The following is a 15,000-nucleotide window of genomic DNA, read 5'->3' as shown; positions in this document are numbered from 1 at the left end:
ACTCCACGAAAAATAAAAAAATAAAAAATATCAATACGAAAAGTAATCGCCATTCCAACACCAACACACATCATTTACTCCACACACAAAAAATAATATTAGTACGAAAAGTGATCGCCATTCCAACACCAACACACATTATTTATTTACTCCACACACAAAAAAAATATATATTAATACGAAAAGTAATCGCCATTCCAACACCAACACACATCATTTACTCCACGAAAAAAAATAAATAGAAATGTCAATATAAAAAGTAATTGCCATTCCAACACCAACAAATATCATTTACTCCACGAAAAAAATAATAAATAAATAAGAATGTCAATACGAAAAGTTATTGCCATTCCAACACCAACACACATCATTTACTCCACGAAATAAAAAAATATATATCAATACGAAAAGTAATCGCCATTCCAACACCAACACACATCATTTACTCCACACACACAAAAATATATATATTAATACGAAAAGTAATCGCCATTCCGACACCAACGATCTTTTCGCTGACATCCGAACGCGGCGTGACTTTGTTTATTTGCGTCAGGTGCGAACGCCGGGGTTGCTCAGCTGATGACGATGCAAGAGTAAAACTTCAGCAGGAAGTCACGGCAAAATGACATCTTCCGCTCAGCCTAACATGCAGGATGAGTTGTGTGAGTAATTTTGATTGATGTGGAGATGTGTGTGGTACTAATTTGGTTGTTTTTGGGGTTATTTATGGGGGTATCGGGAGGGTGTGTGGGAACTGGTTAGGTATCTAAGACCTGAGGCTTTGTGATGTGCGAGGCTGAGAGATTGATTTATGTTGAGATTTTTGTTGATATGGGAGTTTCTTATCAGTATTTTGTGATAGAGAAGGTCACATGGACCTAATGAAAGTACATATATGGCAGATTTTTCCAGTATGACAACATGACTCATAGACAAGAGTCATAATTTTTTATGTATATTGGTGTGATTTATAATAAATTCTATGATTATTTTCATTTCAATCGATCTTTTTCAAATTAGCAACACCCAACCCTTCCCCCATCTAACAGTGTTAGGGAACCTGCGGAGTTTTCTTTTTCTCCTTTATTTCTTTTTGGTGGGGCACATTTAGTATAGCTTTTGTTAATGACAACCTGACTTCAATGAAAAAGAGCTTGTGAAATAGATAGTATATAGTCTAAGATGCCTTTCATGTGTGATATATCTGGGTCATTTGAAGCAAATGTGACGTTCTTACCAGATTTCCTTCAACTTTCATCAATCACTGATAAACAATGGATTGACGCATTTTTTTAAAATTTGATGTGCACTCTTTTTTGGAAAGGAGACATCTAATGTTAACCAACAAAATATACCCTTAACCCTAGAACACTAAACTTGTTTTCGTGTAACATCAATATCACTTAACTCGGGTATTTTATATCGATTTTGGGAAATTAATAAAATATAGTAGATATGAAACTGTATCAGAATAAACAATAACACAGTTAAATTAAGGCATCTTGCTACAACTTAAACCTATAACTTCTTACTAATTAACGTATATAAGATAGACATGAATATTAGGGGAAAAAATAAGTGTAAATACACCAAAAATCTGAAATTTTTTAGAAATAGATTAACCCATTACATACAGGTGTCACGACATACATGATGCAGGAGCTCTGGTCTGACAACGGACATCATGATCTACATGACATTTGGGATTTTGGATCACTGTGTTATTTTATTGTGCTAAGAGTAATGAGTGAGTAATGATGACAATTGCAGTCATAATTACTATTTATTGCTGTAATTTTAAGCAAAATGGGTTTCACCTAACATCCAAAACCTAGATGGCACCACATTCTTCTAGTACCAGCAGGAGAGAGAGCCTTGAATGGCACCCATCCATGATCTCTAGCAAGCACTATCTTTATAGAGCAATGGCACATAGCAAGTTGATGACCTCTTGCTCTAAAATACCACAAATGAAGGATGTGCAGGCAGAATGGGTAGAGGAAGGTGACTTAAACCATGCCCAATGTCTACAGTGTGCCCCCGTGCCATTAGGGATGCCTTTTACTGTGGCACTCACTGTCATAAGCACAAGTTTCCTTCCTCTTCACTACTTCGTCATGTTATCTTCATTGTGAATAGTTATATGTTTTGCATTTGTTCATGACAGTACATAAATACAAAAAGATAAAGTTGCTATTTGTCCTCCCAAAAACAGCAATACTTCTATCACACTGAGTATAAAGAAAATAATGAGATGATATGGACCCTAAACTACAAGTTTAGTCAACTACATCATTAAGAGAGCCTGTGATATAATAGGTATAAGTCTCTAAATACAGTAAAACACACAAAAATTAAAACACAGAAATGGCTCTAGCTTTACAATGAAGGACTAAATGAAAGTGAGAAAAGTCAAGGTATGATGTACGAAACTACCTCGCTCTAAAATAAAATTCATCCTAGAGACTGGGCAAGCGAATCTATCCCCCGTCTGCAATGAGTTAACCCCCCAAAAAAAACTGGACTGCTTAACTCTATAAAACTTGACAGCACCCCTCCCAGGTGTGTGGACTGGGAGGGGTCATGGGCGAACTGTTGGTAAGAGAGGCGATAAAAAGACCCAATTTTTAGATACATGGAAAAGTCTATTTTTTTTTACCATAATAAGTTTTTAGCCTATGATTTTACTTGTAAATGTGTATGAGTGATACATATTGACTATTCACAACAAAATGATGGTTAAGTATGTTTCTGGAACATTCAAACTTACCTTAGTATCACACACAGTTGTCGTAGATAGCGTAGTAGTGGTAGGGGCAGACAGGCAGGTGACACCTCTTTGTTCCTCTGCTGTAACTGTATTGTGCACACATTTGATCAAATGTGTCAACTGCACCTTTGGTTTTATATTAGCATTCGAAGATTCCATTCTCAGGCTGAGTGTACACTAACACTAAACTATGGCATATAGCACATGTTTTTGTTTTGGTATCGTAACACTAAACACATATCTATGGGAAAATCCCAGACACATAGTGGAGTGACACGAACTACTTCTATCAAGGCTGTAAAAGCAGAAGCTACAATGAATATTGGCATGCTTGGCCCACGGGAACCCATCGAGATGAGTATTATGTTACATGTGCCGGGTATGATATACCCTAGCTTAACATTCTAGGGAAAATTGATAGGCTAGTTATAAGTTTGGGTGATTTCATGTTGGATATTATTATTCAGGGCTTTGCAAAATTCCACTTTTTGTGCCAGTTCAGAACGTTGTTGTATTGTTCAGTTCAGTTCAGACAGATATGCGAAGACGTCGCTTCGCCCGGGCTATGTGCTCAAGGCGGCCCGGCCTCTGCCAGCTATGAGTGCTGACTCATCTTATCTAATCTTATCTTATCTGATTAGATAAGATGAGTCAGCACTCATAGCTGGCACTATGAGTGCTGACTCATCTTATCTGAAGACTGTATATTTGCTGCATTAGCTCCAGTATTAGATATACATTAGATCAGAGTCAGTTGTTATATCATGAAGAAGTGTGTATTTGCTGCTTTGGGTCCATTATAGGATATACATTTAGTACAGAGCTAGTTGTTGTATCATGATGATGTGTTGGTTTGCTGCATTGGCTCCGATATGGGTTATACATTCATTTTGTTGCATTCTGAAGATGTGTCTGTTTAGTTGCATTGGTTCTGGTTTGGGGTTTACATTCAGATAAGAGCCAGTTGTTTTTGGAACATATGTGTGTGTTTGGTACATTGGCTCTGGTATGGGAAAAGCATTCATTTCAAAGCCAGTTGAACTGGCTTTTTTGTGTGTGTGTGTGTGTGTGTGTGTGTGTGTGTGTGTGTGTGTGTGTGTGTGTGTGTGTGTGTGTGTGTGTGTGTGTGTGTGTGTGTGTGTGTGTGTGTGTGTGTGTGTGTGTGTGTGTGTGTGTGTGTGTGTGTGTGTGTGTGTGTGTGTGTGTGTGTGTGTGTGTGTGTGTGTGTGTGTGTGTGTGTTTCCCTTATTGGCTCTGGTATAGATAAACTTTGACACCATGGGATATACATTGATGATGTAACCAGGAGGTTTGTCATTAAATAAGGAACAAGTCCTAGTTCTGTCTTGCCAGAATTTATCTGGAGGTTGTAGTGCTGTTTGACACAGGCAGCCAAGATCACTGCAAATGGTACACCCTGCAGGTAAATGAATTATTAAGAAACCACATCTTTTATGTTTTATTTAACAATAGGCAGAAGTATACTGCATTTTGTGATTTGTGCTTCTCCTCTTGGAAATTAAAGGTTTACACTGAAAATTAACTTTCAATTTAGTAGAATCTCATCCAAATATATGAGGAACTATGATCCATATCTGTAAAAGTCATGTTGTCATAGTCAGGAAATTTACAGCACAAAACTTCCCTCTTGAATTGTTGTTTAATGAAAAACCAGTCCAAGAACTATCTTGCTAGAATATGCAGGATGAATGATTGTTGGCTCTGGTGATTGTTTTGCTCTATTAGATAGCTTCTAAATTTGTAGCTTGCAACAGAAAAGTCATAGATGAAAAGTGTTAATTCCATGTTCTGTCCACCTTTTGAATGATGGTTGTCATTAAAAGAAGACTTACCAAAGTTTGATGGCCTTGGTAAAACATTGGATAATGTGGTCCTCTTCAGGATAATTTTTTATCAATACAGTCATTTGAAACTCTCACCCATTATGAGTACTGGTAATATTTTTGTTCAATTTTTATTTTTTATCTCTGTAACTGTTAGGCATAGAAAGCATTTCAAAGTGATTAAAGATAATATTTTGGTATTATAAATGCTGTTCCAAAATTTTCAGGCACATTACAAAAGATCGCTGTACACCAATTTCTCTTAAGAATAAATTGTTAATGTTTTCAGTATTGGTGGAGCGAGTATTTCTTCGGATTGGCTCAGCAGCAACTGATGATGTCCTTGAGGAAGAGTTGCGAAAATTCCTGGCACCTGTCATCCAGAAATTGGCATCCCCACATGAGCCTGTTCGGAAAAAGGTGGGTCATTTATGTAGAGTATAGTTTGTTCACTTTTAGACTATAATAGACAAATTTGATATTGCTGATATTATGTTATGTGAATGTTAAATTTGTTAAGCATGTGATTTTGATTCCTGAATGAAATATTGAATTATTATTATATACATTTTTTGAATTCTGACTATAATAAGATGTATGAATGAAATAGATTACTTATATTTTATGATATTTAAATTTAAGTCACAGAGTCAATAAGTACATGATTTATATTATATTTTCTTTTAAGGTTATGGAATTATTAATCCATGTCAATCGACGGGTAAAAGATCATGAGTCGATACAGCTTCCAGTTGAGGCTCTCCTTGCCCAGTACCAGGATCCGAGTGCTACAGCTTTTGTCACGGTAATTATATCCTTATTTCCTTCTCAATATGATCTTAAATTGTTAAAGTGATCTTGACTGCGATAGCATTTTACAATTCACATTTATTGCCATGAGCAGATTTCAGATTTTTGATGTTCCATGACAAAGGAGTTAGGATATCGGTCTGTAATGATGTATCTTTGTTAGAGTCTGGCATAAGGACGTCATCCTGTTTGATGTTTTGGTTATCAAGGTGTCTAATAATGATGAATTTTGATCATATGATCACATGTACCAAAATGCATGTTGTTAGTTCAGTCCAGTCAATTGTCTTCAAATTCCCCAAAAAGCCAGTCATGAAGAAGAATACTGGTGTGATGTGATGGAGTGAATAATATCTGTAAGATTAGGACGACTAAGATAAAGGCCTATAGGATAACCCTGCCCTCTGGATGAGGGTAGGGTTATCAAGGCCTGGGGTCTCAAATAATTTCTGAATATTGCCTGTATATGTAAAGGCAGAAGGGCCTGTCATAAATCATCAAGATGCTAGTGTTAACCAATCTAGTGATTGTTCACAATCTGCTACAGTCCATGTAAAATCAGCCAGAGCACTTAGATTAGCACTAGAATATTGCACAACCGAATGCCCTGGAACAGATCATATAGGTATCCTGTAAACAGTAAGTGATGGGGTTAATGATACTTACATCAAGTAGGAGAAACAGACTGTGTATTTAGAATGTATGATTGGGACAATGGCAATGCCTTTTGTATTATGGGCTAGACTCTGAATTTATAGTTCTTAGTTACTATTAATGCTTTTGGTATTTCTTAAAAAAAAAGAAATAATAATAATTTGATTAATTCTTTCAGAACTTTTCAATCATCTACATCAAAATGGGATATCCACGGTTGGATCTGAATAAACAAGTGGAGCTTTTACCTCTGATGCTCAACAGTTTGGAGGGGAAACCTCAGCAACATCAAGACAGGTCAGCCATTTTCTCTATGTTATTATCATTATTTTGAAATGATATTTTCAAAGTTTGTTTTTTATGACCAGGTTTTATTAATCTATTGAAAAAGTATCCTTGGCTAAAATGATGCTAGTCATTTAAAGTCAGAGGTCATCAGAAAGCTTCATTATATTAGTATAGACTACAAAGTTAAAAACTTGCCTTGTCTATATTAAATTTGCATTTAATGATTTTTCATATAGCTTTGTTTGTTTTTTTAATATATATGTATTATTTAATTGATTCAAATTATCAGAACTTTTTATTAGTTTAATCAATTAGTATAAACATCTTTAAATAGATAACAAATGAGTAACATATAGTATGGCTGAAGTAGATAGGAAGATTAATAAGAAAGGGATGCATTGGTAGGTAATTTCAGAATTTATGGAATATACCTTTCAAGCTGAAAGATAATGTAATGGTAATAGAGATATATATGAAAACTATATTAGGTACAAAATCTTCTTTTTTTTCTAATATGGGGATAAGAAATAAATGGCATTTATGTATATATTTTTCTTGTTTTTTCAGCCTTTTACTTTTGATGGTACCAGTATTTGGTCACATGAAAATCCCTGACTCAGCTGAGAAGACAGCCTCGTTGCTTGGTTTGCGAGAACGCCCGGGAATAACAAAGCTGCTCTTGGATTTCATGCTGGATATTCTGCTTCTACCTTATGGGTAAACTTTATTTTGTTCAGTAGAATTTAAATTGGTGCCATAAGCTTGTTCTATTACCAAAGTAGCATTAGTTTTGCATTTTTAGTGTGGTTTTTCAATTAGGAAGATTGTAAAATGGTGATAGACCCCTTATAACCTATGAACCTTTATTATACTAAAGGAAATGAAGGAGACATAAAGAAATACAAAAACAAAGTAGACAAAAGGCAAATGTTATTATTGTTACCATCTTTATTAGCATGGGAAAGTATATCCCTTGATGTGACGTTCATGTCATAGCTTGGCTGGTTTTCCCGTCTGTGATGTGGACACCATGTCCTGGCTTTTTATGGTTGTCTTGCTGTGTGAGTGGAATGTGTAGAGGCTGGCCATTGTTTCAGTGTACAAATAGGCCACAACATTAGGCTTGCGCATTTCGAAATATCCTGGTGAAATGTCCAGGCGGAGCCAAAACTAACTCGTTGTTAATCCATTCACGCCGGATGACGTGCAGATACCGGTGGCGAGATATTTGGTCAAGGCCGGCACTCGGGGTGAGCGAGCGGACAGCCCAGGCTCTTGCCTTGTGTGCCCGGGAATCCCGATGCGTTAGGCTTATGCATTCGAAAACCCCGGCATTCTGACCATTCAGAGCAGGAATCGCTCCGACTTGAATGGGTTAAGGGGTTAACTATGACTGTAAGTAATGCAGTTGGTGCAATGTGTATAGGCAGTGCAGAGGAAATGCCATAAGCTCTACCTATTTTAACGAGGTGGTCAACGGTAAAAACCTATTAGTGAATCACATTTAGTGATGAGTGCATCTGTAACTTTGGCTGCTAATGAGGATGCAGTGCATAGTTTATATTGTTAGCCCACAAATATTACACAAAATTAATAGTGAAAATGATGTTGAAGTAAAGACAAGGCTTATATAGCAATAAGACAATACAGCAGATTGTTATAAAATACATAATTGAAAGAGATAATGAGCATTCATTATTTCTAATTGCATCATTAGTAACTCCAGCTCCAGTGCTCATTTGTATTACTGGATACTTAATATATTAGTTATTATGCATCACAATAATGAACAAGTAAAGAAAGTACAATGATGAAGAGTAGTGCCAGCTATTGGTGACTGATTATTTTCGGCCTGAGCTAATGGTGATTGGATCTCCCTGGGAGAGAGTAAGAGTAAGAGTGAGAGAGAGAGTATGTCTGTGTGTGTGTGCATACGTACGTATGTACATATGTGCATGCGTGCATGCCTGTGATTGGGTACTCTGCCACATACACCTTCTCAGTGTTTTACAGGAAAAAATTAAGTTACCTAGTGAGGTGTAGGTGTCCTGTTATAGGATTTACTATCTTGTGATATGGGAGATAGCAATTAGTTTGGATATTAAAATGAAACTTAGGGCTACAAGGCTATACATAGGGATATCTTGACAAATTTGGTCAGTACTTCCTTCTTTTGAAATTCAGTAGAAATTAAGTGTTTTCTGTATTTATGATGCCAACTTATAAACTGATGATAGTAAGTAACAGGGCAGACATATTTGCTTATCACAAAAAATTATTATTATATTCTTAACCCATTCCCGACGGGGGAATTCTAGCCTTGAATGTCCAAATGCCGGGGCGTTCGAATTATTAGGCCTAAATCAATTGAATGGCTGGCACAATACTGTGCCGCCCGGCAACTGGGCTTTTGAATGCGCGGTACACATGCTGTACCACCCGTCCTGTGTGGGTTAATATATTCATATATCTTTTATTATTGTTTTTGTTTTTAAACCTGATTTTTAACATTTTTAGCATCTCTTGAATTATTTACTAACTCAACTTGTATTTTTTCAGGGTTACTCCATTATCACAGCAAAGACCAGCTGATACTCCCCAAGATAATTCAGAGGGTCCCCCGGTGCCAGGAGTGCCAGCTGGCATGAGCATTAACAGTTTTAAACGTGTAATGGGAGACTCCCCACCAAAGGCAGAAGATCTAGAGAAGCTGAAGGTTTCAATTATAAAGTTTTTAAGTTCAGATGTATTACTTCCATCATCTGTTGTTCTCCAGCTGATTGTAGGTGCTGCAGATACTAGATTTTCAGTGGCAAATGCTGCTGATTTACAACTGAGGAGAATAGAAAGCAGTGTTGAGTGGAATAGTAGTGCAGTTATTGCACCTTTGTATGTACTGTTTCTTGGTACTTTGATGCCAAAGGACCGAACACCAGCAGACAAATTTAAGAACCCAGCAAATACCAGAATTCGTTTAAAACTTATGCCATACTTTTTGAAATCAAAGGAAGCATGCAATTATGCTCCTCTTGCTTTAAAAGTATTTTTTGAATGCCTCTGGGGCCAAAATTCAAATGTAAAGCTGAAGCAACAAGGAGTAAGCTTTTTGCATCACATGGCATTCAATGCCGATCAAGAAAAGTTGGCTCCGGTGGGAAGTGTCTTGTTTGGAGGAGTTGTCAAGGTCATCGAAGAAGAGAAGTCTGACCCTAAGTTGAGATCATTAGCGTATGGAGCTTTAGCAAAACTTTCAGTAAAGCTTCCCAACCTTCTTTTGTCACATCCATCACAACTGCATTACCTTCAAACTCTGATGAATGCGCTTACCCAAGAGGAAGGGGATGTGCTATTAGCCGTTCAAGAGGCTCTCTCTATGGTGGCTCCTGTATGCAAACAGTTGAATACATCAAGTCAAGATCAGCTGTGTATCCTACTGTCAGAACATGTACTGCACCACAATGCCCAGTTGAGACGCACTGCAGTTCATTATGCAGCTTCAGTGTTTCCCCACGATCATGTCCCATCAAGATTCATTCTTATGGTGGCCACAGGGGATAGGTTAGTAAAGCATCATTATCATTGTATTTTCATGGGTAGTGCTTATATAGTGATTAAGAATATGTAATAACTTTTGAAATCATTTATTGTTTTATTCTTTCAGCCATGATGATATACGGTTAGAAGCCCGACGACAGCTGTATAAACCATTGCAGCAGTCCAAGGATGGAACCCCTACGTATCAGGTCCCACCTTTCACTTATGTTATCAATTATGTCTTGGAGCGTGTCGATGCTTTACCAAGGAGCAAGTGGCAGGACGTTGCAAATCAGCCAGTTCCATTTTCTTTACCGATCATGGAGCAGGTAAGTTTCCCTTGTGTGTGTGTATATATTAAAATTGTACTCTTGTGTTTCTTTTTCATATGGTGATTGAGTGCGATTACTTTTCTTTGTTCCATAAGTATATCTATCTCAGCATGATATTTTTCATTAAAGTTTAAAGTTACCACATACCTATTTTGTGTTGCCAATCCTGGAAATTACATTTTACTTATTTATAATATTGATCTACATATGTTAAGCAATTGTAAAGATATGAGAATAAGAATTTTAGCAAGGTAAGAGAGTAGGTTAATATTTTAATTGTTGCAGATGTTGAACTACTTAGAACACTGCTTAGCAGTTGAAGCTGGTAGTGAGACTGGTCGTGGAGAGGGTCTATTCTGGCCAGATCCCCCATCTGTGGGGAAACTTTTGCAGAAGATAATTGAAGAACATAATCAAAAGATTGCAGCTGGTCGCATTGAAAAAGGTGAGTCATAAAAATGGTCTTGTAATTAATATATTTAAATCTTCAGTTGTGACTGAAACTGGTCAGCTGGTGTAGAAGTGAGGATTTTTTTTTTTTTTTTCTTTGTCCTATTATATTGTTAATCAATATTACAACAGTTATAACAGTGTTTTGGGGATTATATTATGCAATTGCATACTAGGATGTTTACAGTCTATTCCATTTCAAGCCTATTGATTTGTTTATGAGCTTATACTTGCATATGATACTAATTGTTTAGTAATTCATGATAATATGCCATGTAGTATCACAAAAACAAAATTAGAATACATCATGGAGAGGCAAAGATGTTAACCCCTTAGTGATGGATGATGTGATATGTCATGGCATGGCTGGTCTTCCCACCAGGGATGGGATATCATGTCATGGCTTTTTGTATGGTTGGTATGCTGGGTGATTGGGTGTGTAGGGGCTGGCTGCTGCATCAGCGGATGAATAGTCTGTGGTTTTAGGCCTGCACATTTCAAAATACCCTGGTGTAATGTCCAGGCAAAGCCAAAACTGCCCTGCTATTAACCCATCCACGACGGGGGAATTCTAGCCTTGAATGTCACAATGCCGGGGCGTTCGAATTATTAGGCCTAAAAAATCAATTGAATGGCTGGCACAATACTGTGCCGCCCGGCCACTGGGCTTTGAATTGATGACCGCATACCACCACCTGTAGAGTGGGTTAACAGGTTAAAAAAAATTACCAGACTGATATAGATATTCTACAGAAAAGCAAGTAATGCAGTCTCAGTATAATTGCCTGAATAATATAGGGATTCAAATTACTATTTTGTGTGTTGCTACAGGAAAATGTAAGGCCAGAATATCTATTAGGCTGTGAACAAGGTCCCAAATGACTTTCTTAGTTCCGAGTCCTAAGCCTCATTTATCTAGAGGTGACAGAAGCTGAATGTTCTATGTGAGGAGAAAAAGGATTGCAAAAAGAAAGTAGTGTATGAGTATGAGACATAATTTCTAATATGTGAAAAATCTAAGCATTTGTTATCAATCCAACTGTCACTTATAAGATATTCATTAGCCCTTTTGTGTCCAGGCTGATTCTTGCTCACTGATTTTGCCAAGGCACTGCAGTAATTTTATTTTGATGCCTGTTGTGTACTTACTTTTAGCTGTAGAAAGCTGAATTTAGACTTCATGAATTAAAAACTTTGAACCTGATTAATTTCATCAGGATGCTTAGTAATATTTTTGCATGACAGAAATTCCTATCATCACTAGGAAAAAGGGTTAATAGATTCAGTTTATTTTTCTTTTTAGTTCAAAAAACAGAAATGCTGTATCATTATAAAAACATTCTTTGTTTTTATTTTCATTAACAAGTAGTTTCCAAAGGATACTGCAGAAATTGATCATGGATGAAACTTGTCCTTTACTTGAAAATAGGTTAAATAAAACTTTTCTAGTCTTTATCTATTCTTGGTAATTTCAAGTCAGTACTGGTACATCACCATGTTACCTTCTCTCTTTCCTTTTTTTATACTTATTCTAATGTTAGCCAATGATCTGCTTCTTCTTGTTCCAGGACCAAATCCCTTCATGCGATATGTCGGTTTTGCGGAGCTTGCAGCCAATGCTTGGTCTTCAGCAGCCTTGGAATCTATTCTGAAAGTTGTCGCTGTTGCTCCACATCATTTTTCTGCACACTACTCTCGCAAAATGGACTGGATCAGGGTTAGCTCCTAGCATGTTGTTTAATTTGTTGAATGTCAATTATTTTTTTTTTTTTTATCATTATTATTATTCTTTTATATAATATTTTCTTTCTCTTTTTCTTGCTTTCTTTCTTTCATTCTTGTCTAGTCTAATCTCCAGAAAAGATTTTTTCTGAGGTACATGTCCATTCCTTGCAAGGTAGAAACAATACTTAGAAGATGAATACTTAAGTTTTTAATGTTTTCCTTGTATTAACCCTACCAAGATGGGCCACATTGTAAGATGTTCAGTCTGGGCTGGGCATCATTAGAAATTGCATTTTCTATTATTTTCTAGATTTATGGTATGATATGTGAGTCTGTATATGATATATTAGCAAAATGATATTAATTTGCATTTGGTACAGTGCATTAGTTAAAGAACCAAAGGAAAAACTAGCTTGTATTTCGTAAAAAAAAAATGCAATGGGTAAGTGAACCAACCCCTCAAAAATTCCTGTTGAAGAAGGGTTAATCTTTGTAAAAAATTCTTACCAGGGTAAAGTAACTATCATTAAAACAATATTTAGTTATGAAAAGTTAATAACTCATTTGTATAATATTGAATTACAGATTTTCTTTTTGTAAATATCCCAATGTCTTTCTCTTTCAGAAATTTATCTTGCGTGGGGGACACTATGGTGAGGTTGCAGCCCATTTGTTTGGTGTTGTGGCAGGACAAGTCCAAGATCAGCAAGAATTTGAGAAGATTGTTTATCCAGTGTCCAATATGAAAAATTTGGTGAGAATTGGGGCTTGTGTTCATATGGAATTTTATTGGTATTATGAGTGTTATAGATGATGGCCTCCATAAGCCTAATTCTTGAGAGACAAAAGTAGACTAAAGTGTAATGGGATAATTTCTATAACGAACCATGCTGCTAAATTATGCCCTGTTACCAAAGAATATTAGATGGAACTGTTTAAGTGAAATAAAGACAATTTTTTACAAGCTTTTTTTACAGTTTAACAATATAATTTGATTTTCACAGCGTGTTGATAGCCAGGAAAGCTGTGTTTTAGCTGTGGGACATAGCTATGCTTACAACTTAAATATCATGAAGAAAGCAGATATTGTTTTAGAAGATTGGCCGGTATATGAATCAGTTGTCCATGACTTGGGTAAGCTATAGTATACAAATACCCTGAGCAGTCGCTTTCTTAGTGTTATAATTTGTTATTAGATATATGTAGTGATAATGACCAAAGACATTCAGTCTCCCTATAGTAGTATTTTTTATACCCCATTATATTCCATACTGATATTTATTTTATGTTCTATAACAGTAAAGCAGCTTTTAAGTGAAAATAGCCCACTGCAAAATGCTATTGTATTAGCACTCGGAGAAATGGCACGGCAGGGCCCTTTGCCCCTTCCTGCTGGCTCAGAAGGGGATGAACCCAAGGCAGTGTCATCTTTTGCCTTGGTCAAAACACTTGTTACAATCTTTGGGAACAAGAAGATACCATCAAAGGTGTGTACTTTTTAAACATTAGAGAGGCATTTTGGTTTTATATTAGTTAATACCAATTGGATATGATATTCAGATCAGACATTTAAAACAAGAAAAGATCAATTGTGATTTTATAATTCTTAATTCTTATTAATTTCATACATTCCTCCCTTCTCTAAGATAAGAGAACAGTCTGTTGCCACCTGTGGCTACCTTTGTGTTGGTCAAGAAGATTTTCCCCATAAGAAGAAAATTCTGGAAGCTCTCCTGGCACTTGCTAAGGAAGTAAGTTTGGTATTTTAATTTGTTTATAATTAGGGTTGTTTTTCTCAAACACTCAGTTATGTTATACCTTATTATAAAGTATACTCATTTTATTCCCAATCAATACTAGCTTTGTGTGTATCACATGACTATCTTTTTCTAATATCTTTTAGAATCACCTGCCAAAAAAAGTTCAAAGAAAGGCACAATCTGAGGGAAGAAATTTGTGACTAAACCAACCATCATCATTATCTTTTTAACCCATTCACGCCAAATGACTTGATAACACATCATGGGAAGATTTTGCTCCCACCGGATGATGTCCTATCACTTCATGATCTCTCCATCAAAACACATGTTTTACATTGTTTTGTATGTATATATTCCATTTGGTTACATGTTGAAATAATGAATGTAAGCAAATACAAAAAAATAATAATAATATCACTCCATTGAATGGGGCGAGTGAAAAGTGATCTGAGAGGCACAGGTGACATAGATCTGGGAGAAATCTCAAGCTTGTTCACTGGGCGTGCTTGTTATCTAGCTTGCGGGAGTGGTATTAGGAAAATATAAGCCCCAGTTTGAATGGTCTGTCTGGGATTCTTGTTTATTGAATTTAACTTTTCTGATTGTAAAGTTTCAATTTTGATGGTATTGATATGTAGATGTTTTAATAAGAGTTTTTTAATAGCCTTTTTGCATTTGTCATCCAAGGGTTTTTTAGCACCTCGTGGGCAAGTCACATATGTGAGCATTCACAAGCTACCACTTTATCCACACACACTCAGTCCCTAAACCCATTGGTTGCGGTTTTAATAAAATGTGTATACAGTCGGATTATGGGTTTGCATTGTCTG

General features: G+C 36.2%; 1 protein-coding gene across 1 annotated transcript in view; it reads left to right on the top strand.

Annotated features, from left to right (window-relative positions):
- The first annotated feature begins 509 nt into the window (after window positions 1-509).
- LOC122260005 (proteasome adapter and scaffold protein ECM29) overlaps window positions 510-15,000 on the top strand; it is a 24,109-nt gene continuing 9,618 nt past the window's right edge. The window contains exons 1-13 of the mRNA XM_043027070.2: window positions 510-665; window positions 4,907-5,037; window positions 5,306-5,422; window positions 6,260-6,378; window positions 6,937-7,086; window positions 8,929-9,927; window positions 10,031-10,232; window positions 10,521-10,680; window positions 12,254-12,402; window positions 13,036-13,164; window positions 13,415-13,544; window positions 13,710-13,897; window positions 14,057-14,161. Coding sequence (XP_042883004.2) covers window positions 626-665; window positions 4,907-5,037; window positions 5,306-5,422; window positions 6,260-6,378; window positions 6,937-7,086; window positions 8,929-9,927; window positions 10,031-10,232; window positions 10,521-10,680; window positions 12,254-12,402; window positions 13,036-13,164; window positions 13,415-13,544; window positions 13,710-13,897; window positions 14,057-14,161 — 2,619 coding nt within the window. The 5' untranslated portion in view covers window positions 510-625. The remainder of the gene's footprint in view (window positions 666-4,906; window positions 5,038-5,305; window positions 5,423-6,259; window positions 6,379-6,936; window positions 7,087-8,928; window positions 9,928-10,030; window positions 10,233-10,520; window positions 10,681-12,253; window positions 12,403-13,035; window positions 13,165-13,414; window positions 13,545-13,709; window positions 13,898-14,056; window positions 14,162-15,000) is intronic.

This window comes from Penaeus japonicus, unplaced genomic scaffold (genome assembly GCF_977035675.1).
Source record: "Penaeus japonicus unplaced genomic scaffold, GWHDUDI00000001_assembly GWHDUDI00000008, whole genome shotgun sequence".
NCBI classification, from domain to species: Eukaryota; Metazoa; Arthropoda; class Malacostraca; order Decapoda; family Penaeidae; genus Penaeus; species Penaeus japonicus.
Note: the sequence above shows the minus strand (reverse complement) of the source record. Positions and strands in the feature narration are given on the sequence as shown.